The 16,336-nt window shown below is 28.3% G+C and overlaps 3 protein-coding genes across 4 annotated transcripts; 1 reads left to right on the forward strand and 2 right to left on the reverse strand.

Annotated features, from left to right (window-relative positions):
• Window positions 1–94: 94 nt before the first annotated feature.
• Window positions 95–3,538, forward strand: LOC122522446 (LITAF domain-containing protein). Of its 2 annotated transcripts, none has more exons than XM_043643584.1 (4): window positions 95–220; window positions 1,858–1,998; window positions 2,092–2,248; window positions 2,325–3,538. In XM_043643584.1, the coding sequence occupies exons 2-4, from the start codon at window positions 1,884–1,886 to the stop codon at window positions 2,428–2,430; spliced, it is 378 nt and encodes a 125-aa protein (XP_043499519.1). In that variant the 5' UTR covers window positions 95–220; window positions 1,858–1,883; the 3' UTR covers window positions 2,431–3,538. The 2 variants fall into 2 exon arrangements, with proteins under 2 accessions (XP_043499519.1, XP_043499509.1); XM_043643574.1 differs by having other exon boundaries at window positions 1,869–1,998.
• On the reverse strand, window positions 3,416–11,969 carry LOC122522443 (protein Jumonji). Its single transcript, XM_043643559.1, has 12 exons — window positions 11,298–11,969; window positions 10,524–10,693; window positions 6,853–10,438; window positions 6,546–6,768; window positions 6,229–6,381; window positions 5,932–6,130; window positions 5,636–5,784; window positions 5,006–5,315; window positions 4,518–4,924; window positions 4,343–4,441; window positions 3,959–4,261; window positions 3,416–3,865 (listed from the first exon to the last, which is right to left on the reverse strand). The coding sequence occupies exons 1-12, from the start codon at window positions 11,381–11,383 to the stop codon at window positions 3,779–3,781; spliced, it is 5,772 nt and encodes a 1,923-aa protein (XP_043499494.1). The 5' UTR covers window positions 11,384–11,969; the 3' UTR covers window positions 3,416–3,778.
• Window positions 11,970–12,532: 563 nt separating this feature from the next.
• On the reverse strand, window positions 12,533–15,367 carry LOC122522452 (FMRFamide-related peptides-like). The gene is made up of 3 exons (XM_043643599.1): window positions 14,643–15,367; window positions 13,242–13,606; window positions 12,533–12,833 (listed from the first exon to the last, which is right to left on the reverse strand). The coding sequence occupies exons 1-3, from the start codon at window positions 14,643–14,645 to the stop codon at window positions 12,710–12,712; spliced, it is 492 nt and encodes a 163-aa protein (XP_043499534.1). The 5' UTR covers window positions 14,646–15,367; the 3' UTR covers window positions 12,533–12,709.
• Between the last annotated feature and the right edge of the window lie 969 nt (window positions 15,368–16,336).

Here is a 16,336-nt window from a genome sequence, read left to right on the forward strand (position 1 = left end):
AACTAGGAATTTGTTAAACATTTTTTAAATAAAAAATGCTTTCGAAGATAAAAATATTTAGTTGCAAAATAAAATCTTATGAAAATTAAGATGGCACCACTGTACTTATCGTTAATCGGTGCGTTCTCTTTTTTATGTTTATCACGTAAAGTGACTTACAAGTTGAAGGTGTTTAAATATTTTCGACCATTGTGTACGTGATTGAAAAATATTAGTGAAAGTAAGTTAAAGTATCTAATAAGATTATCACGAAAGATAATCCATTTCGTTTTCATTTAATAGTAACGAGCCATATTTATTGTTTATCTAACACGATAGATTTGCATTAATCAATATTATCAGTATTCTTTTCTTTATAATATATTAATTGTTAATTCAACAATCATCTATTATCCATAATAAATAATTTTGAGTATATTATTTATTCGTACGATTAAATCTATGTTCAAATTTGTAGATAAATTAGCCTAAAACGAATACTCGAGACAAAATCTTGTACCAAATATGTAAATGTGAATGAATATTTTCATCGAATATTTGATTACGCAGTTTTTTGTTATTCAAATTTTGTAATTTTAAGAGAATATATTTTTTAAAATAATTGTTTATAATTATTGGTGATAAAATAGAAATGTTTTAAGAAAAATTAGCAGTAATTTATTTTCTAAAAATAACCGATTACTCATCATATGCTTGTTGTGTTACACAAGAGAGACTAGTAACTGTTCACATATTTGCGTGATTTATGTCGGCGAATGAAATTTTGAGTGTTGACACTTGTTAATAATATTTGATTACGTACTTGTTCCTTTACTGTGTCATTCCTATTCTACGAATTAATACAATTTTTTTCCTCTTTCATTTTATTCCAATATTATGTTACAAATGTTTCATTTACATTTATTAAGAAAAAAAGATTGTTATGTTATTAAAGAAATTGCAAAATATATTTTTAAAAATTAATAACATCGAACAATTTTTTTCCTTTCTGTTTAATATTTGTAATAATTATCATTTCACACAGCACACACACACACACGCGCGCGCGCGTGTCATGATTCATGCACATTTTTTTACAAACTGTGATTGTATAAAATGTCGATTTTTTTTCTTAATGTAATATCTGTATAGTGTCATATCTATTATGTAATTGATAAAATACCGGAACAACTTTAAATAATGCATGCTAAATATCTGGTATATTTAATTTCTTTAAATTAATTGAATCAAAATAGAATGTATGTGAGATATCATTGAATTAGTATATATTTCCTTTCTTTCTTTAAATAGATTTGAAATCATTCGTTTTTAATAAAAGTAAATTTACTTTTTTATTATTGTCTTAATAATTTCCTTTCATATATCATAAAAAATATATTTAATTATATAGGGTGACCTGTAACTGGTGGTATAAATGAGCAGGGGATGATTCTACATGAAAAACTAAGTTGAAAATATATAATACAATTTGTTTATACAAGGTTCTGTTTCTAAAAAAAATAATTGAAAATTTGTCGAGTACACGTGTACTTGCCTGAGCATGCTATTTTGGAAAACTAAGTTTTATTTGATAAACATAAGAATAGAATCGATAGAAGAGATAACATCATACTGAAAATGCTTGTAAACATATTAAAAAGCATAAAAATGCTCTTTGAAATATTAGGGAGTAAGATGGTGCAATCCATTGAGCTGAAACTAAATCAAATACACACGTACTTGAAAAATTTTATTCTACAATTTCGACTTAGTTTTTCATGTAGAATCACTGCTTGCTTGTACCACCAGTTACAGGTCATCCTGTATATATATTTAATTAATATAATTTTTATCTATTCTATTTATATAATAATCTAGATCATATTTAGTTTATTTAGCTTAAAATGAGTAAAAATACTCCACCACCACCATATGAACCTCCACCCTATGCACCTCCATCTTATAGTCAAACAGTGGGTGGAGTTCCGCCTGCTAGTCCATTTACATCTGCTGAAGTGTGTGAGTTTAAATATTAATCATTATTCGATTCTATATTTTTTTTATATATATATTAAAATAAATCTATTATAAAAAATAATTTTGTTAACATAGATGCACAAGGACCAGCTATTGTAACTACTATTGTCCCTATGGGACCGGGACCAACTCATACCATTTGTCCACATTGTCAAGCTGAAATCGAGTCTACAACAAAAACAGAACCTGGCATGATCGCTTACATTTCCGGAGTTGTAATAGCTTTACTCGGGTATGAATATTAAATAAGTTATTTGACTAACAAAGAAAGACAAAGTAAATTATATATGACTTAATATTATTTCTAGTTGTTGGTTCGGTTGCTGTTTAATTCCATGTTGCATTGATGAATGTATGGATGTACATCATACCTGTCCAAATTGCAAAGCTTATCTCGGACGTTATAGAAGATGAATATATTTGATCTGGAAACTTTAACATGGAATTTCAACACGTACAATATAATTTTATTTATGATTACGATATATTTAATACAAAATTTAATTAATTTTATCTGCTTCTCTTACATATTTATACTACAAGTGTAAAGAATTTCCAGTGTCCGAAGGATAAAATGTAAATAATATTTAAGCTTTTCTTCCAAGGCACGAAATAACAGTGCTGTTTAAACGATAACGGAGAGATGGATAAAAAATGTCTTCTTATCTATTAATTCTATATGTTATCAATCGAAAGTATCTCGTATGGGATTATATAGAAGAAATATTGCAGATAAAATTTATTTATCAAATTAATATATCTATTATAAAAGAATAAAGTTCAAATCTATTTTAATGAAGTTTGTCAAAATGTATTATTTTTTTATAAGCTACTTGTTGATTATTGCGAGCACTTTTAAATGCAACAATTATTCTCTGAAAATAAAATTTAGAGGCAACTTCAAATAAAGCATTTCGTGCAAAAAATACTCGCTCTATTTTGACAAATTTCGCGTTTAATTTTTTATAATAATATATTTCAAAGTTTGTCATAATGAATCGAATATTTTGATACTAATATATATATTAGTATTAAAGCAACTTGTATAATAATAGATATATGTATTGTAATGTTATTTTTAATATACACCGTGTATGAGATGAAAACTTTATGCACTATTTTTATGCTTGAAAATATCTATAAAAATAAATTTTTTTCATAAAAATAAAAAAATGTTAAAATATACATTTATATATATCTAAATCTTTTATCCATTTGAAGGACTTCATTATTTATTAATCCGCTCTATTTGATTTTCCTTTCTTTGATGAAAATAAAATTTCATGTAAAATTGAAATACAATGAGGCTTGTTAATTAAACAAGAACATAAATATTTTTTTGTATACAGTAGGAATAAGGACGTACTTTATTTATAACTTGCAGTACAAAGACCCTGCATGGGGGTAACAAATTTTAATAGCTATTATAAACATTGAAGCAGAAGATTAATGTACACAGACATGGACCGATGCCTAAAGCATTAAATATATGGAACTCTAATAAACAAAATGTTATTAAGAATGTAACTTATCTTAATATTCTTCAATGTTAACTAATACAATCATACTACAGTTATACCACCTCTTTCTGATCCTTTTCTAACTGTACTTCGACATAAATAATTTTGTTTTAACATATTTTATATAGTCTATTCTAAATCTTGTCGAACAATTAGATTTAATCGTCATTTTAACAGATAAGATGAGATAAGTAATTATTACCTACATGTTTTTCAATAATTAAATAAGCAGGATTAATACTTTATTTACTTTGTTTTATTTGATTATTTTTCTTAGATTTGGTTTCAATTTTATCCTCCAATTTATGAATTAAGTCATCCAATTCGTCCTAAATATTAAAAGAGAAATGATATTTCAAATAATCATAATATCAAAAAGTATGAATTAAAGTGAATAAAAAGAAATTTATATATACATTTACCTCACTATATGTGTACATTAATGTACAACTCTTCAAAATTGATTTATTTTTTGTAAGTATTTGCAATGCGTGCGCTAGACAATAGACACTATCGTCTTGCGAATTGTTTACCAAGGATACAAATAAATTCGCTCTACAAGTTTCGCATTCAAAATCTCCGTCATCTTCCTTCACCTTTTTCCCTTTTCCACGTTTACCACTATCGGGTAAAGGTAATTTCTCTCTATTGTTAAGACCCAAAGATTTTAATTTTTTGCGATGATCAATTTCCCTTTCACGAATTTGTATAACGCTTGGTAAAATCTAAAGCAACAAAAAGATTATTAAAAATAAAAAATATATTTGTATAGAACGGGAAAATTATATAAAAATTATTATTTTTACCTGCTTTAACATATCTATATTAGATCGTGAATCATTAATAATATTAAACAATAATCTTTCAAATGAAAAAATTGAAGGTTCACAACTGTCCTGTATGTCCTGGAATAAATTTCATAAATATAAACATATCACAAATCTAATATAAAAAATAATACACACATTCTCTAATACATACTTTGAATACTTGTTCTGCAGTTTCTAGCCAAGAAGGTTGTGCGAAATAAACGCTTTCTGATACGACATATCCTGTACATATGCTGGATGTAAATGCTTTTGGAAATACGATAATAAATTGTCCAGGCTCTTGAACAGTTTGACACAAAGAGACACCATTGCTAACTAATAGTTCTGGTGGTACCATGGCAGTGTCAGAGGGTAACCATATAGTTTTGTTTTTACAATATTGTGGTACCATTTTTGTTAAAGCTTCTTTAAAATTATTATTATGTTCGTCCGGTATACCGTACCAAATTTTTTTAGCACCTGTATGCAGATATTCGATCCATGGAAGACCATGAGGGTCACGATACCAACAACAAGCAGTAAATAACATACCAACGTGCAATGTTGGTACAGTTACTCCTACAAAATTAAATAATATATATATATATTATATTTTGTTTGTTATATAAATATATATAAAATATGAATTCCATTGCATACCCATTAACGGTCCTAAAGCTCTTAATACTGATCCAGCATTGTTAGTAAGTACTTTTAGATTCCATGGATGTCTAGCAAATGGACTATTTTTGGCAACAGAAAAACCAAAACCACGTCCGCTTGAATCAATGCTTGCTGCATGCACGCAGATATGACGTTTTCTTTCTGTTACATGTTTCCAAAATGCAGATTCAACTTCATCCGCAGATGCTCCTTCGGATTCATTTCCAGAACGTTGATTTTCTCCGAACCACATGCGTTGAGTATTTCGTGCGATTCGGTAGAAGGCATTCAAAGGCATATTCCTGCCCTTTAATATATGTTAATAAAATATAATAAACGTAACGTTATATATGTATGTGTATATACATATAAAATATATATATACATTAAGTTTTAATATTGTTATTATAAACATTGATAATATAAAAAATATAAATAATAGAATTTTACTTAACAAATATTTACAGTATTAGTGTATAAAAATAAAAGAAATTTAAAAAATAAAATTATCTGTATTACAAAATATTGATATATTGTTATCTAATATTGCAAATTTGCCTTATATATACTTTGTAATTTAGATATTTAAACAATTAAAACAATACTAATTTTCTCCTTTGGTCATACTTTCACAATGCATTCCTCAATTTCATCTGAAGTATCATCATCTTCATCATCTTCATTATCAGTTGTAGATGTATCTTGCATTTGCAATGTTTTATTTTCTCTTCTTAACCATTCCGCTTCAACTTCATCAAATAATTTACTACGTTCCTCTATAAAAATAATAATTTAATATAAATATATATATTTTAAAATAAAACAAAATATATATATATATTTTAAAAATAATATATTATATTAGATGATTAAGAGTATGAAAAGTCCGATTACTCCAATTACTCGAAATCATTATATCATACCTGGCGATAAAGTGTCATATGGCAATAAATATTTACAATAAATATCATCTAATTTAGTGACACGATCTTGAGCAGATTTCGGTATTTTCATTCCATCTGCTACCTTTTGCCATTTTTTCTTTTCAATAACTTCTTTCAAGCCACCTAAACTTTGAACTGTTTGGTATAAATGCGGCAAATCAACTTCCATGCCACCAATCTAAAAGAATTGAGAATGAAAATACAAAAATACAGATGAGTAATATATAGTTAGATTCTTATATATACAATCTTAAATAATTAAAAAATATTTTTTACCCATGGTGGACGAGTAAGAGTTATACTTTGTGTTGCTAAATATTTTTTTATGGCCATCATTTCTTTCACATTAGGACCCCATCTGTGTAGCATACGATGTACGTATTGATTGTAGGCAGTAAATCGCATATCATCGGATACTTTACATTCTGGCTATAATAATGAAAAATATTTTAATTTAATTATTATATTATTCAAAGCATCATTTTTTTTTCATTTGTTTTTAATAATATATAATAAATCGTTTACACTAGCTAGTATTGATTTTATTATATATATATATATTATTATAGATATATATATATTATTTATATTACCTTAAAATTAGGAGGTGGAATTACTCGGCAAATTCCAAACTTTTCAACAGCAGGTCTAATTTTATCAATGTATTCCAAAGGATCCTGAAAATCTTTTTCCGATGGATGAAATGTTGGTGCTTCTACTAGACACGCTTCGCTACTTGACATTTTTTCACTTGAAAGTGTACTGTTACTTATCAAAGAAATATCAGATCCCTTTTGCCGTGATTTTGCTTGAGACCTATAAATTATTAACACATTCAGAAATGTAGATCATATAATTTACAATAATAAAAATTAAATGGATATTAATATATTATTTTACCTTTTTCCTATTTTAACTGAATCTACGGATAATTTTCTTTCTCTTTGATTTTTAGGTACTTTTACTATTTTTTCCGTACTATTATTCAACTTTGTTGTATTATTTTGTTTATTTGTTCCTGACATAACGTCTTGCAGTTTTGTTGGTGAAGGTATAGAAAATTCAGAGGTTACAGCAGTTGGAGCCATTATTAATTTAGTGGTATTTGATGCAGTATTTGAAGCAGTATTTGAAGCAATGTTTGATGCAGTATTTGATCCAGTCGATGACGTAGATTGAGTCGGATTTTCTATAGAAGAATTTTGTGTAGCTCGGGTTGTTGGTTGTACTGTTCCAACAGGAGGACAACGAGCGATCGACAGAGGTGGCTTGGTAACTAATTTTGCACGCAGAAGAACTCTTTGATTTGGGCCAGTTGGCCCTTCGGTACCCAATTTAACAGCAACCCCTTGTATTAATTGTTGATTTGGAATTAAATTGGGACCAGCTCTTGTAACTGCTTGCAATGGAATGTAAAACAACTGACCATCATTGTCACTGTTCATATTACTATTGTCAGTTTGAGTAGATATCTCAATACTTTTCTGTTGAGTCACGTTTGTTTCCTCTTGTTCTTGCTTTTGTGCACAGTCGTCGAAGTTAACTTGAACAGCTATCGAAGTGCTACAATTTACATCACTCCAAGATGTAGTCAACTTATCTAGAGATAGAACTTGTACGTTAGTTAAACTTGCAAAATTCTGTGGCAACTCGAGCTTGTTTATGCTCAATGATGCTGCATTTGGTGAATTTTTTATTTCATTATTTTCAAGTTCCATCATAGTACTTGTGGCTGTGGCAGTGGTAGTACTACTCGTAGCAGTATTATTTGTTATAGTATTAACAATGTTAGTATTACCAATAGAAGTGCTGGTACTAATAGTATTAGGATTAATGATCTCATTTTGATTTTTTAATACATTAAGATGAATTTTCGTAGTTTCTTCTGTTGTTTCATACATTTTTTGTTCCGATATAGTTCCAACGTCCATAGATGACTTAGTGCAATCACGAATTTTTCTTCTGAATGGTGTATTAACAGGTACTTCAGTATCACTTTCAAACGCGTAAACGCTGCTCTCATTTTCAGGAGAAAAGGCATTGGAATTAGTTGTAACTTTTCTTTCCTTAATCTTAGGTAAAAATCCTTTCCGTCCTTGAAATATTGATTTTTTTTCTCCTTGTGATTTTTTCTCCAGAGAATTGCTAAGAGTAGATTCTATTAGAGAGAGATCTGGTTTCAATGTTTTTCCATATCCGCCGAAAGATGAAGCTTTATGCAGTTTAATATTTTCTTCTTTAATGATGTCTTTCCAAGTGTTCTCTATTTTAATCTTACTACTATGAACATTTGGATATTTAAGATCCATAATTTGAGGATCCAATGGAAACGAATTATGTTTTTCTTGAATTAATAAATGATCTTTAGCTTTATCGGCTAATTTAGATAGTGTTACATTAACGGGTCTTACTAAATGTTGAATTTTGGTCGGTATGGATAAGTGTGGAACATCAATTTTTAATTTATCTATATTAATAATAGGGTCATTATATTTAAAGCTAGGTATATTTTCCATTTCTAATTTACTTTCTTCCTTGGCTAAAGAACTTTCATTTAACCATTTCTCTATTTGTTCGGTAGACATATTGACCCTTTCTTTTCTCATGTGCAAAGCTGACAAGGGTATATCGACAATATTTTTAGATTCTATATTTTCATGATTACATTTACTTTCTTTCGTCTTCTGTAACATTGGTATCTGCAACTGAATGGAAGTTGGTAAATCTGATGCTGTTTCTTGTTCTTGTATAGTTGTAATTGGCGAAGAAGTACTGTTTCTAGAAACATTGTGTTTTTGTACCGTTAATGAATTTTCATCGTGCGACACACTTTGTATTTTAAGCGTATACGAATGTCCGTCGTCTTCTTCGGTAACAAGAAGATTTGCGTTTGCGTGTGTATGACACGAATTTAATACCGTTGAAATCGCTTTCTTAGTAAATCCACGAAATGATTCTTCGTCGTCCGATATTTTAGATAAATCTAATTTAGTGCCACACATTTTTGTGCAACATTCATTACTTTCTTTTATTTTTTCTGTAACGCTAGTATTTAATTTTTCTTCGTTATTACAGGTCTTTTTCTTTCTTAATTTATTCAAAATCATTCCTAATGTTTCTTCGTCCGAACCAGAATTATCTCCATTATTATGTTTCTTAGGATCCTTTTGATTATTAGATTCATCCTGCTTATCTGTTGGTAATTCTTTACTAGCACTTTGATTACGTTTACGTTTTAGTGCTAATTTATCTTTGTTAGATTTAGCTAAATTTTGATTTTTAATTTTAGTACTTGTATTATTTTGAGACTCTAATTTCGTGACTAAATTTTTAGAAGAAGACCTAAGACTACGACTTATAGGCTTGTTTAATTTACCTAAACTTTGCCTGGTAATAGGTCTTACATTACTAGTTTCAACAGACTTCTCTGATTCTTCCTCGCTTTCGGTTTCAGAATATTTTTGAACTTTAACTAATCTTTTACTTTTGAGAGCCATTTTATTAGATACATCCTTATCCGAGCGTCTAGTCATACCAGTAGAAGCAGTAGTGATTCTTGTATCTTTAGTTTTTCCTACAGATTTATTCGTTGACTGCTTGATTTTAGCTTTCATTTCATTTTCTGTTTGAGCTATTTTACGAGCATTTGGTAACTCTGGAAAACTGTCTACAGAAAGATTATCATCATTATCCAAATCAGGACTCACTAATTTTCTTCCAAGAATTTCCATATACACAGCTGCTGCTTCTTTGGTCTTTCTTGTTGGCCTACGTGAAAGATCTTTCGCAGATGTTCGTTGGCTATGAGATCGAGTTACTCTTCGCATTTCTGTTTTACTTCTAGTGCATATACTTTTCTGTACTGATTTTTGCATTGTACGTTTCATTTGTGAAATCGACTTTTCTAAAGATAACTCCTCTTCGTCATTCATCGAATCTTGGTTAGATGTATCACTATTTCTCTCTTTCATGAGAATTTTTTTCTTTGGCTTAACTAAAACAGGTTTGGTTCTAGGAGCTTCCTTCTTAGATTTATTTAACAGAGAGCTGCTCCTTAGACTATGTCTTTTACTTTCAAATTTGGTAAGAAATTTCTTCGAAGTTAATGTACTTCCTGGTTTTAACACGGTTCGCTCTGAACATGATCTTGTACGTATGATACAAGAACTTTTAAATTTTCTTTTAATTCTCTGTTTGGCAAGTCGTTGTTCTTGATATTTTTTCTTAAGCGCCTGAACTGTACATGCTGTAGTTTTAAACTTGTTAACATTTTTCGGAATTTCATTAGGAGCATCTTTCTTCTCTGTTACAACATTTTTTACTTTATTAACATTTTTTGGATTAGGTAAATCAGATTTTTGTTCTGTCACTGGAGTAGTCGAAGATGCAGTCTTTCCTGTTACATTAGATGAAAGTTTAGGTGTTTGTTTGTCCTTTTTGGTTCCGAGATTAAAGAAATTTAAACTCGGTGGTAAAAGTGATGTTCCTAAATAGAATATTAATAATTCAAATTCATAATAAGAAAAATATTATTAATCGAAGAAATAGACTTAAAATATAATTAAAAATACCTCGGAAACATAGAAAAGTTAAAAAGTCTTCTGTATTAGGGCGTTTATGAGTAATCAATTCAGTTATAACAGCAGGTTTAGCTTTTTCTTTATCCTTTATAGGTGTGGGTGGTAAATTAAAAACCGTTGTTGCACCTTGTGCAAATTTCCTTTGTGCATGAACCTTAGCTCTGTAATAAAATATTATTAAATACTATATGCTCTTCTATAGCCTATGATATTTCTGATAAAAGATTATAAAGCTTGTTGCAACAAACTGTAAAAAAGTAAAACATTTCGCTATAAATGCAATGACTGTTAAGAAGATGTTTGAACTACTACGATAAATTTAAATTCATGATTTTTCTCTTCTATTATTGTAACGTATGCACATTGCATATAATCCTAATACTTTAAATGATGTATTATTTATTGAAATATGAAACTACATGCACGGATAGCAGTGCTACGAAACAAAGTTTAAATGTTTTTGAAACACTTGCCGGTCAATGATGTAGGTCAATAGAAATGTAGGATGAGTTAATTTTAAAGATAGACACTTTTTAACTTGAATCTTGACTTCTGCTACCTGTTTAATTATAAATGCAATGCAAATGTATTTCACATTACATTTGCAATACTATGGAATATATGTAAACTAAACTGGCAATAGATAAAAAAAAATCTTTTATTTCCTCTTTTTTTTTGTGAGGTCAATTGTACAAATTCTAAATAACAAATTGTATTTTTTATTTGGGGAAAAAAAAAGAAAAAGAAGAAGTATTTAAATGTTACCTTTTCGGTGATTCCGAAACGGGTTCCATGAGATCAACCAGATCACCTTCCTTCCTTTTTCTTTTATCATTTCGACTTAAGACCATTTTCAAATCCACAGCATGTATATTACAATTTCGTATATTAATCAGTTCAAGTTATATAGTGAAATATATGTGTATATATTTATAATATACATGCGTATATGTATATGTATGCATACATTATTTAGTAATATTTATATAATACTTAAAAAATATACATTTGTATATATCTATATATACGTATCAGCGAACACATTTCTTTGTGAGCACATTTTAAGTACATCTGAATGATTTTTTTAAATTAATAGAACGGAATTTTAAAATCACATTGGCTTAACGATCGTAAGTAAACAATGGCAAGTAATAGGAAAAAAAATAGTGAATGCTATTTTATAGCAGTAGATAAAAGGATTAGAAAAAATCGATGGATTCATCTTCTACCCTATTTATATCTATATAGATATATTTATATGTATACACGTTTAAAATAAATAACTTTTAATACTTTGACTAAAATCATCATTAATTGCACGAGAGATAAAGAAATTTTCAAAACGTTCACTATCTATTTCTCCTACCCACTTGCTACGATTGTTTATTATGCCAAGAAAATGAAATACCACGTTCTAACCATTGATCGAAACGAACGTAGACTATCAAAGTATCACCTCTAATGTCAAAATCTCGGTTCTAGGAATTATTATAAGCGATCTGATTGGTCGACGATATTCCTTATATTTTCCTAAAATTATAAAATAAAATGTAACACAGAATTATTTTATCAAAAATAATAATCTAAATATATATTTTTAATGTAAATAATATTATATAATATATTATGAAAAGTTTAAATTTAAAAAAAAACGAAATGTTGCGCGCATATTCAGTCAGCGCTCTCTATCGAGAAAAGTAATACCATTGGAGCACCAATGAAGATACGCAACAATTAAAATATACTTTTCTTTTTTTTTTAATACATATCGGGTACATTTAATACAACAATTACGTTAAATATTTTTTATTGTAACATATGTTTAATTATTATTATTTAATAATATCGAAAGCGAATATATTTAAAAATAATTTCTATTCGAAGATGTATTTTATAAATATAAACATATTCGCTGATGCTATTTCTTCAAATAAATAATTCGTTTGTAAATCAATTCGATCTCAAAGAATCTTTCTAAAAATTAGTAATAACAGATAGTCGATTTCAATTGATTTAATTGTTTGCGTTAAAAATCATAAGTTCTTTTTAGCCATAAATTTTTTCGAATGTTTTCTTTTGCCGCAAAATTACATAGAAGTCGCGTAATGTCGATATATAGTACCGCACTTATGATGTGTATGTATGTATCTATGTGTATGTGTGTGTACGTAAATGTTTCAATTTATTCGTTCTTCTATTGTGTTACAAAAGCGTAGTATCCTTGGTATGTAAGATCGTTCGTCCTTGTTACCACTCATTGCAGCCACTAACATATCCGAGCATATAGAGTATAATTCGTTCCTGGTTAAAAAAGAAAGAAGAAAGCATTTCGTTCAAAAATTATATCATTAGATAGAAGTAATTATTTTATAAGTTATGCAGAAATATACTAATTTTTAAAATAAGAAATAATTAATTAAACGCAGTAAAAATTGTATAATTTTGTGATTTTCATTTTGCATAAAATTATCAATCCATAGAACAACTTTTAAATTATTATTAAAACTACCGAGAGAGCTATTGTTCTGTTTTAAGATTATAAAATAAAGACAATTTTAAATAATATTAATTATTCTATTTACTATAACAAGAAAAAACAATAGAAATAAAGCTAAATTTATTTTTAAATTAAAATCACCGAACTAGATTTATACAATTTCAAATCATTGAGGATTGATAAATTCTTGCATAAATTTATCGTAAAATTACCTGACAATATTTAAATTGTTCGCTTCTTCGTAGATTCGACCAGGATGAATATTTTTTATATCCGATCGACCAAATCGAATAGTAATATCCGGTGATTTCCATCGTGGATGTCTATCAACTTTAACTTCTTCCGTTTCACTGTCCATACCATTTTCAGATTGACTACGACCAAATCTTATGAAGGAAGAACCCATATTACTTCGACGTTCTTTCGAATCCTGTCCATCGGAATTTTCGACTCTTTGTCTTTTTAAGACGTATTCAAATTCATTTAATTTATCACCATCGAGGGATGTTACGATCGAAGAAGATACCATACATTGGAAGCATATACAAATCAGTATGTACGTCGATAAAAGAGATCTCTGTAATAGAAATATGTTACAAGTTTTCCAAACTTCTAACTTTATTCGTTCATTGTTTTATACTATAAACTCCGTTTAAAACTTTAAATTTGTTTGTGAAAAAAATCAACCGAGGAATAACAAACAATAAAGTTTATCTATCGTACGAGTTTGCGAAAGTTTGAATATTGTATAATATCGCGTAGTAATAATCTCTTGACGTTCTCTTATGAATTTGTATTATTTTAAAGAATTATTACACTTAAAAGAACTTTTATTTTTACTTTCTTTTTACTTTTTTAACATAACTAACAACAATTCCATTTATCTTTTTGCAAAATACAAAATGTACGTAGGCGTACGTATTCTCTTCTCTATCGTTGCGATCTCTTGGGACCTACTTTGATAATTCAATCTAAACTTATTCGTGAATAAAACAATACCTTCTAACTTAACTAAATGTGCATGTATACTAGCATTATCAATTAGCATAATTTATAAAATAACTTATTTCATACGTTGAAAATTATTTACGATATCGGTAACCAACGAGTATCATATTAAATTATAGAAATTTGTTATGACGAAAATTGTCTGCTCAAAATGAAAGCACGACACGAATACTATATATTAAATGATATTTAAGCTCAGCGATAAACTACGTAAACGTATCTTGTTACGGTTAATTTCTATTATTAATTACTCGGAGACATGTATGCGCGCACCCCCATGTCCATATATTTAATGACATGAAATCGGATCTAAACAGTCTATAAATTAGTCTTTATATATACACACACATATAAATCTAAAGTAACAACTCTCCGGATCGTGTTTAATAAAAGATAATTATTAAATATAAAAACCGTAAAAAATGTGTGAAAAATATCTGACAAATATATTACAATACTTATAAGTAACTTCTTATTCCCTATTACACCATAACTAATAAAAGATACTGATAAAAAAAAGGAAGATAAAGATACGAAGGAATGATATAAATTTTAAATTAAAAGATCAAAAATAAGGTAACGAAAGAAAGATGACAATGACTTACCATGTTGCAGATTGAAAATGAAGTCTTATTAAGGGATGTTAAAAGTAAAGCCTATCTTCTTCAGATGTTGTGTTTTAAGCTGTTGGTGGTTGTTGTTGGAATGAGCGTCCTGGTGAAGGGATGACACTCTTTATATAGGGATATACCCTCGGCGCAGCCACCAAACCACCCTGCTGCGCTGGATAGGAGATAGGTTCACCTGACTTATGATTGGCCACGCGTACAACACGATACCTCTACATTATTTTGATTCAATTATACCGCTGACTACCAACCTACGTAATATCCTTTATTATTTATGACTCTTGACAAATAATAATCATCGGGGGTCTAACATGGATACCCGGCCAAGGAGAAATGACAAGGAGACTGTCACCCCTCTCTTTCTTTATGCTTTCTACTTCATTCAAACTCTGACACGTTTATGTACGTGAAACCATGCAGAAGCACTTACGGCTCTTTCATGAATCCCGAATGATGTGCAACAGGTAGGATTGCCCTTGCTGAAGTAACAGGTATTCTACTAAGCTTTCCCCCTTTTCTCTCTCTCTCTCTCTCTTTCTCTTTCTCTTTCTATCTTTCTTTCTTTCTTTCTTTTTTTTTATGATTGGATTCTTGATAAAACATTTACCTCGTTAATACACTTCCTAGTATTTCTATTTAGTGTAACATATCCCGACCTTCTTTTTTAATTTCTTAAACGTTTATCTTTGTCCTTATATAAATATCTGATAGAAATAAATATAAAAATTAATTTAAATTCTCTCTTATTTAAATATGTCATTATTAGGAATAAATTTAATATTATAAATTACAATTAAAATATTCATTATTAGGATAACATTTGTCTTCATTCCTTTAACGTATCTGTACGTTTTTTTATATCGTTGAATCAATGTTTCATTTTTTGTTATTTATCGATTATACAAAAATATCAAGTTGTTATGCGAACATTTTATTGATGTTATTATTGTTATTTTTTGTTTTTTTTTCTTTGTTAACCTTAAAAGTATAATTTTTTTACCGAGATGAAGAGAAGCATTATACATTTTTAAGTAGAGAAAAAAAGTTCTATTTATTAGGTCAACAGTGCATGAATAAACAACAACATAAATTGAATCATAATTTTCTAACCACAGGCAATGGAACATATTGAGTACATTTTTTATGTTTTAAAAAAGAAAAAATACGAGAGACCAGAGACTTTATTTGATCTTTTCCACTTGTCTTTTTAGATGGAAAAAGTAGAGATAATCCACAAAATGAGACCTTGAACGAAGTACTCCGTAAAATGCATTTCTAGTGGATGGTCTGTTGGAAAAACAGCAGTAGCTGTTGACAAATAAAAAATAATAATATATTTTCCTCGTATTTGTTCATTTATCTACGTTATTTCGAAATATAAAATTAATGTGTGATCGTCTATTAATTAGAAAATATAAATTTGTGTATTTCATCGGTGCGTTTCAGAAATATGATTTATTATGGTTACCAATAAATTATTTCTTTTTATTTTATGTAATTATATATGCCGATTTTTTTAAAAGTGAAGTCCAATTTAAAAAAAAAAGTGAATTAAAACTAGTTTCAGTTAAGCATGGATGACTTATTTTCATATTGTTAATAATAAAGCCCAAAAAACGGTACAATATTCTTATAAATTTATTAATAAAAGTTTCATTAATAAATGCTAA

The sequence above is a fragment of the Polistes fuscatus genome, unplaced genomic scaffold (genome assembly GCF_010416935.1).
Source record: "Polistes fuscatus isolate 324 unplaced genomic scaffold, CU_Pfus_HIC Scaffold1, whole genome shotgun sequence".
Classification (NCBI taxonomy): Eukaryota; Metazoa; Arthropoda; class Insecta; order Hymenoptera; family Vespidae; genus Polistes; species Polistes fuscatus.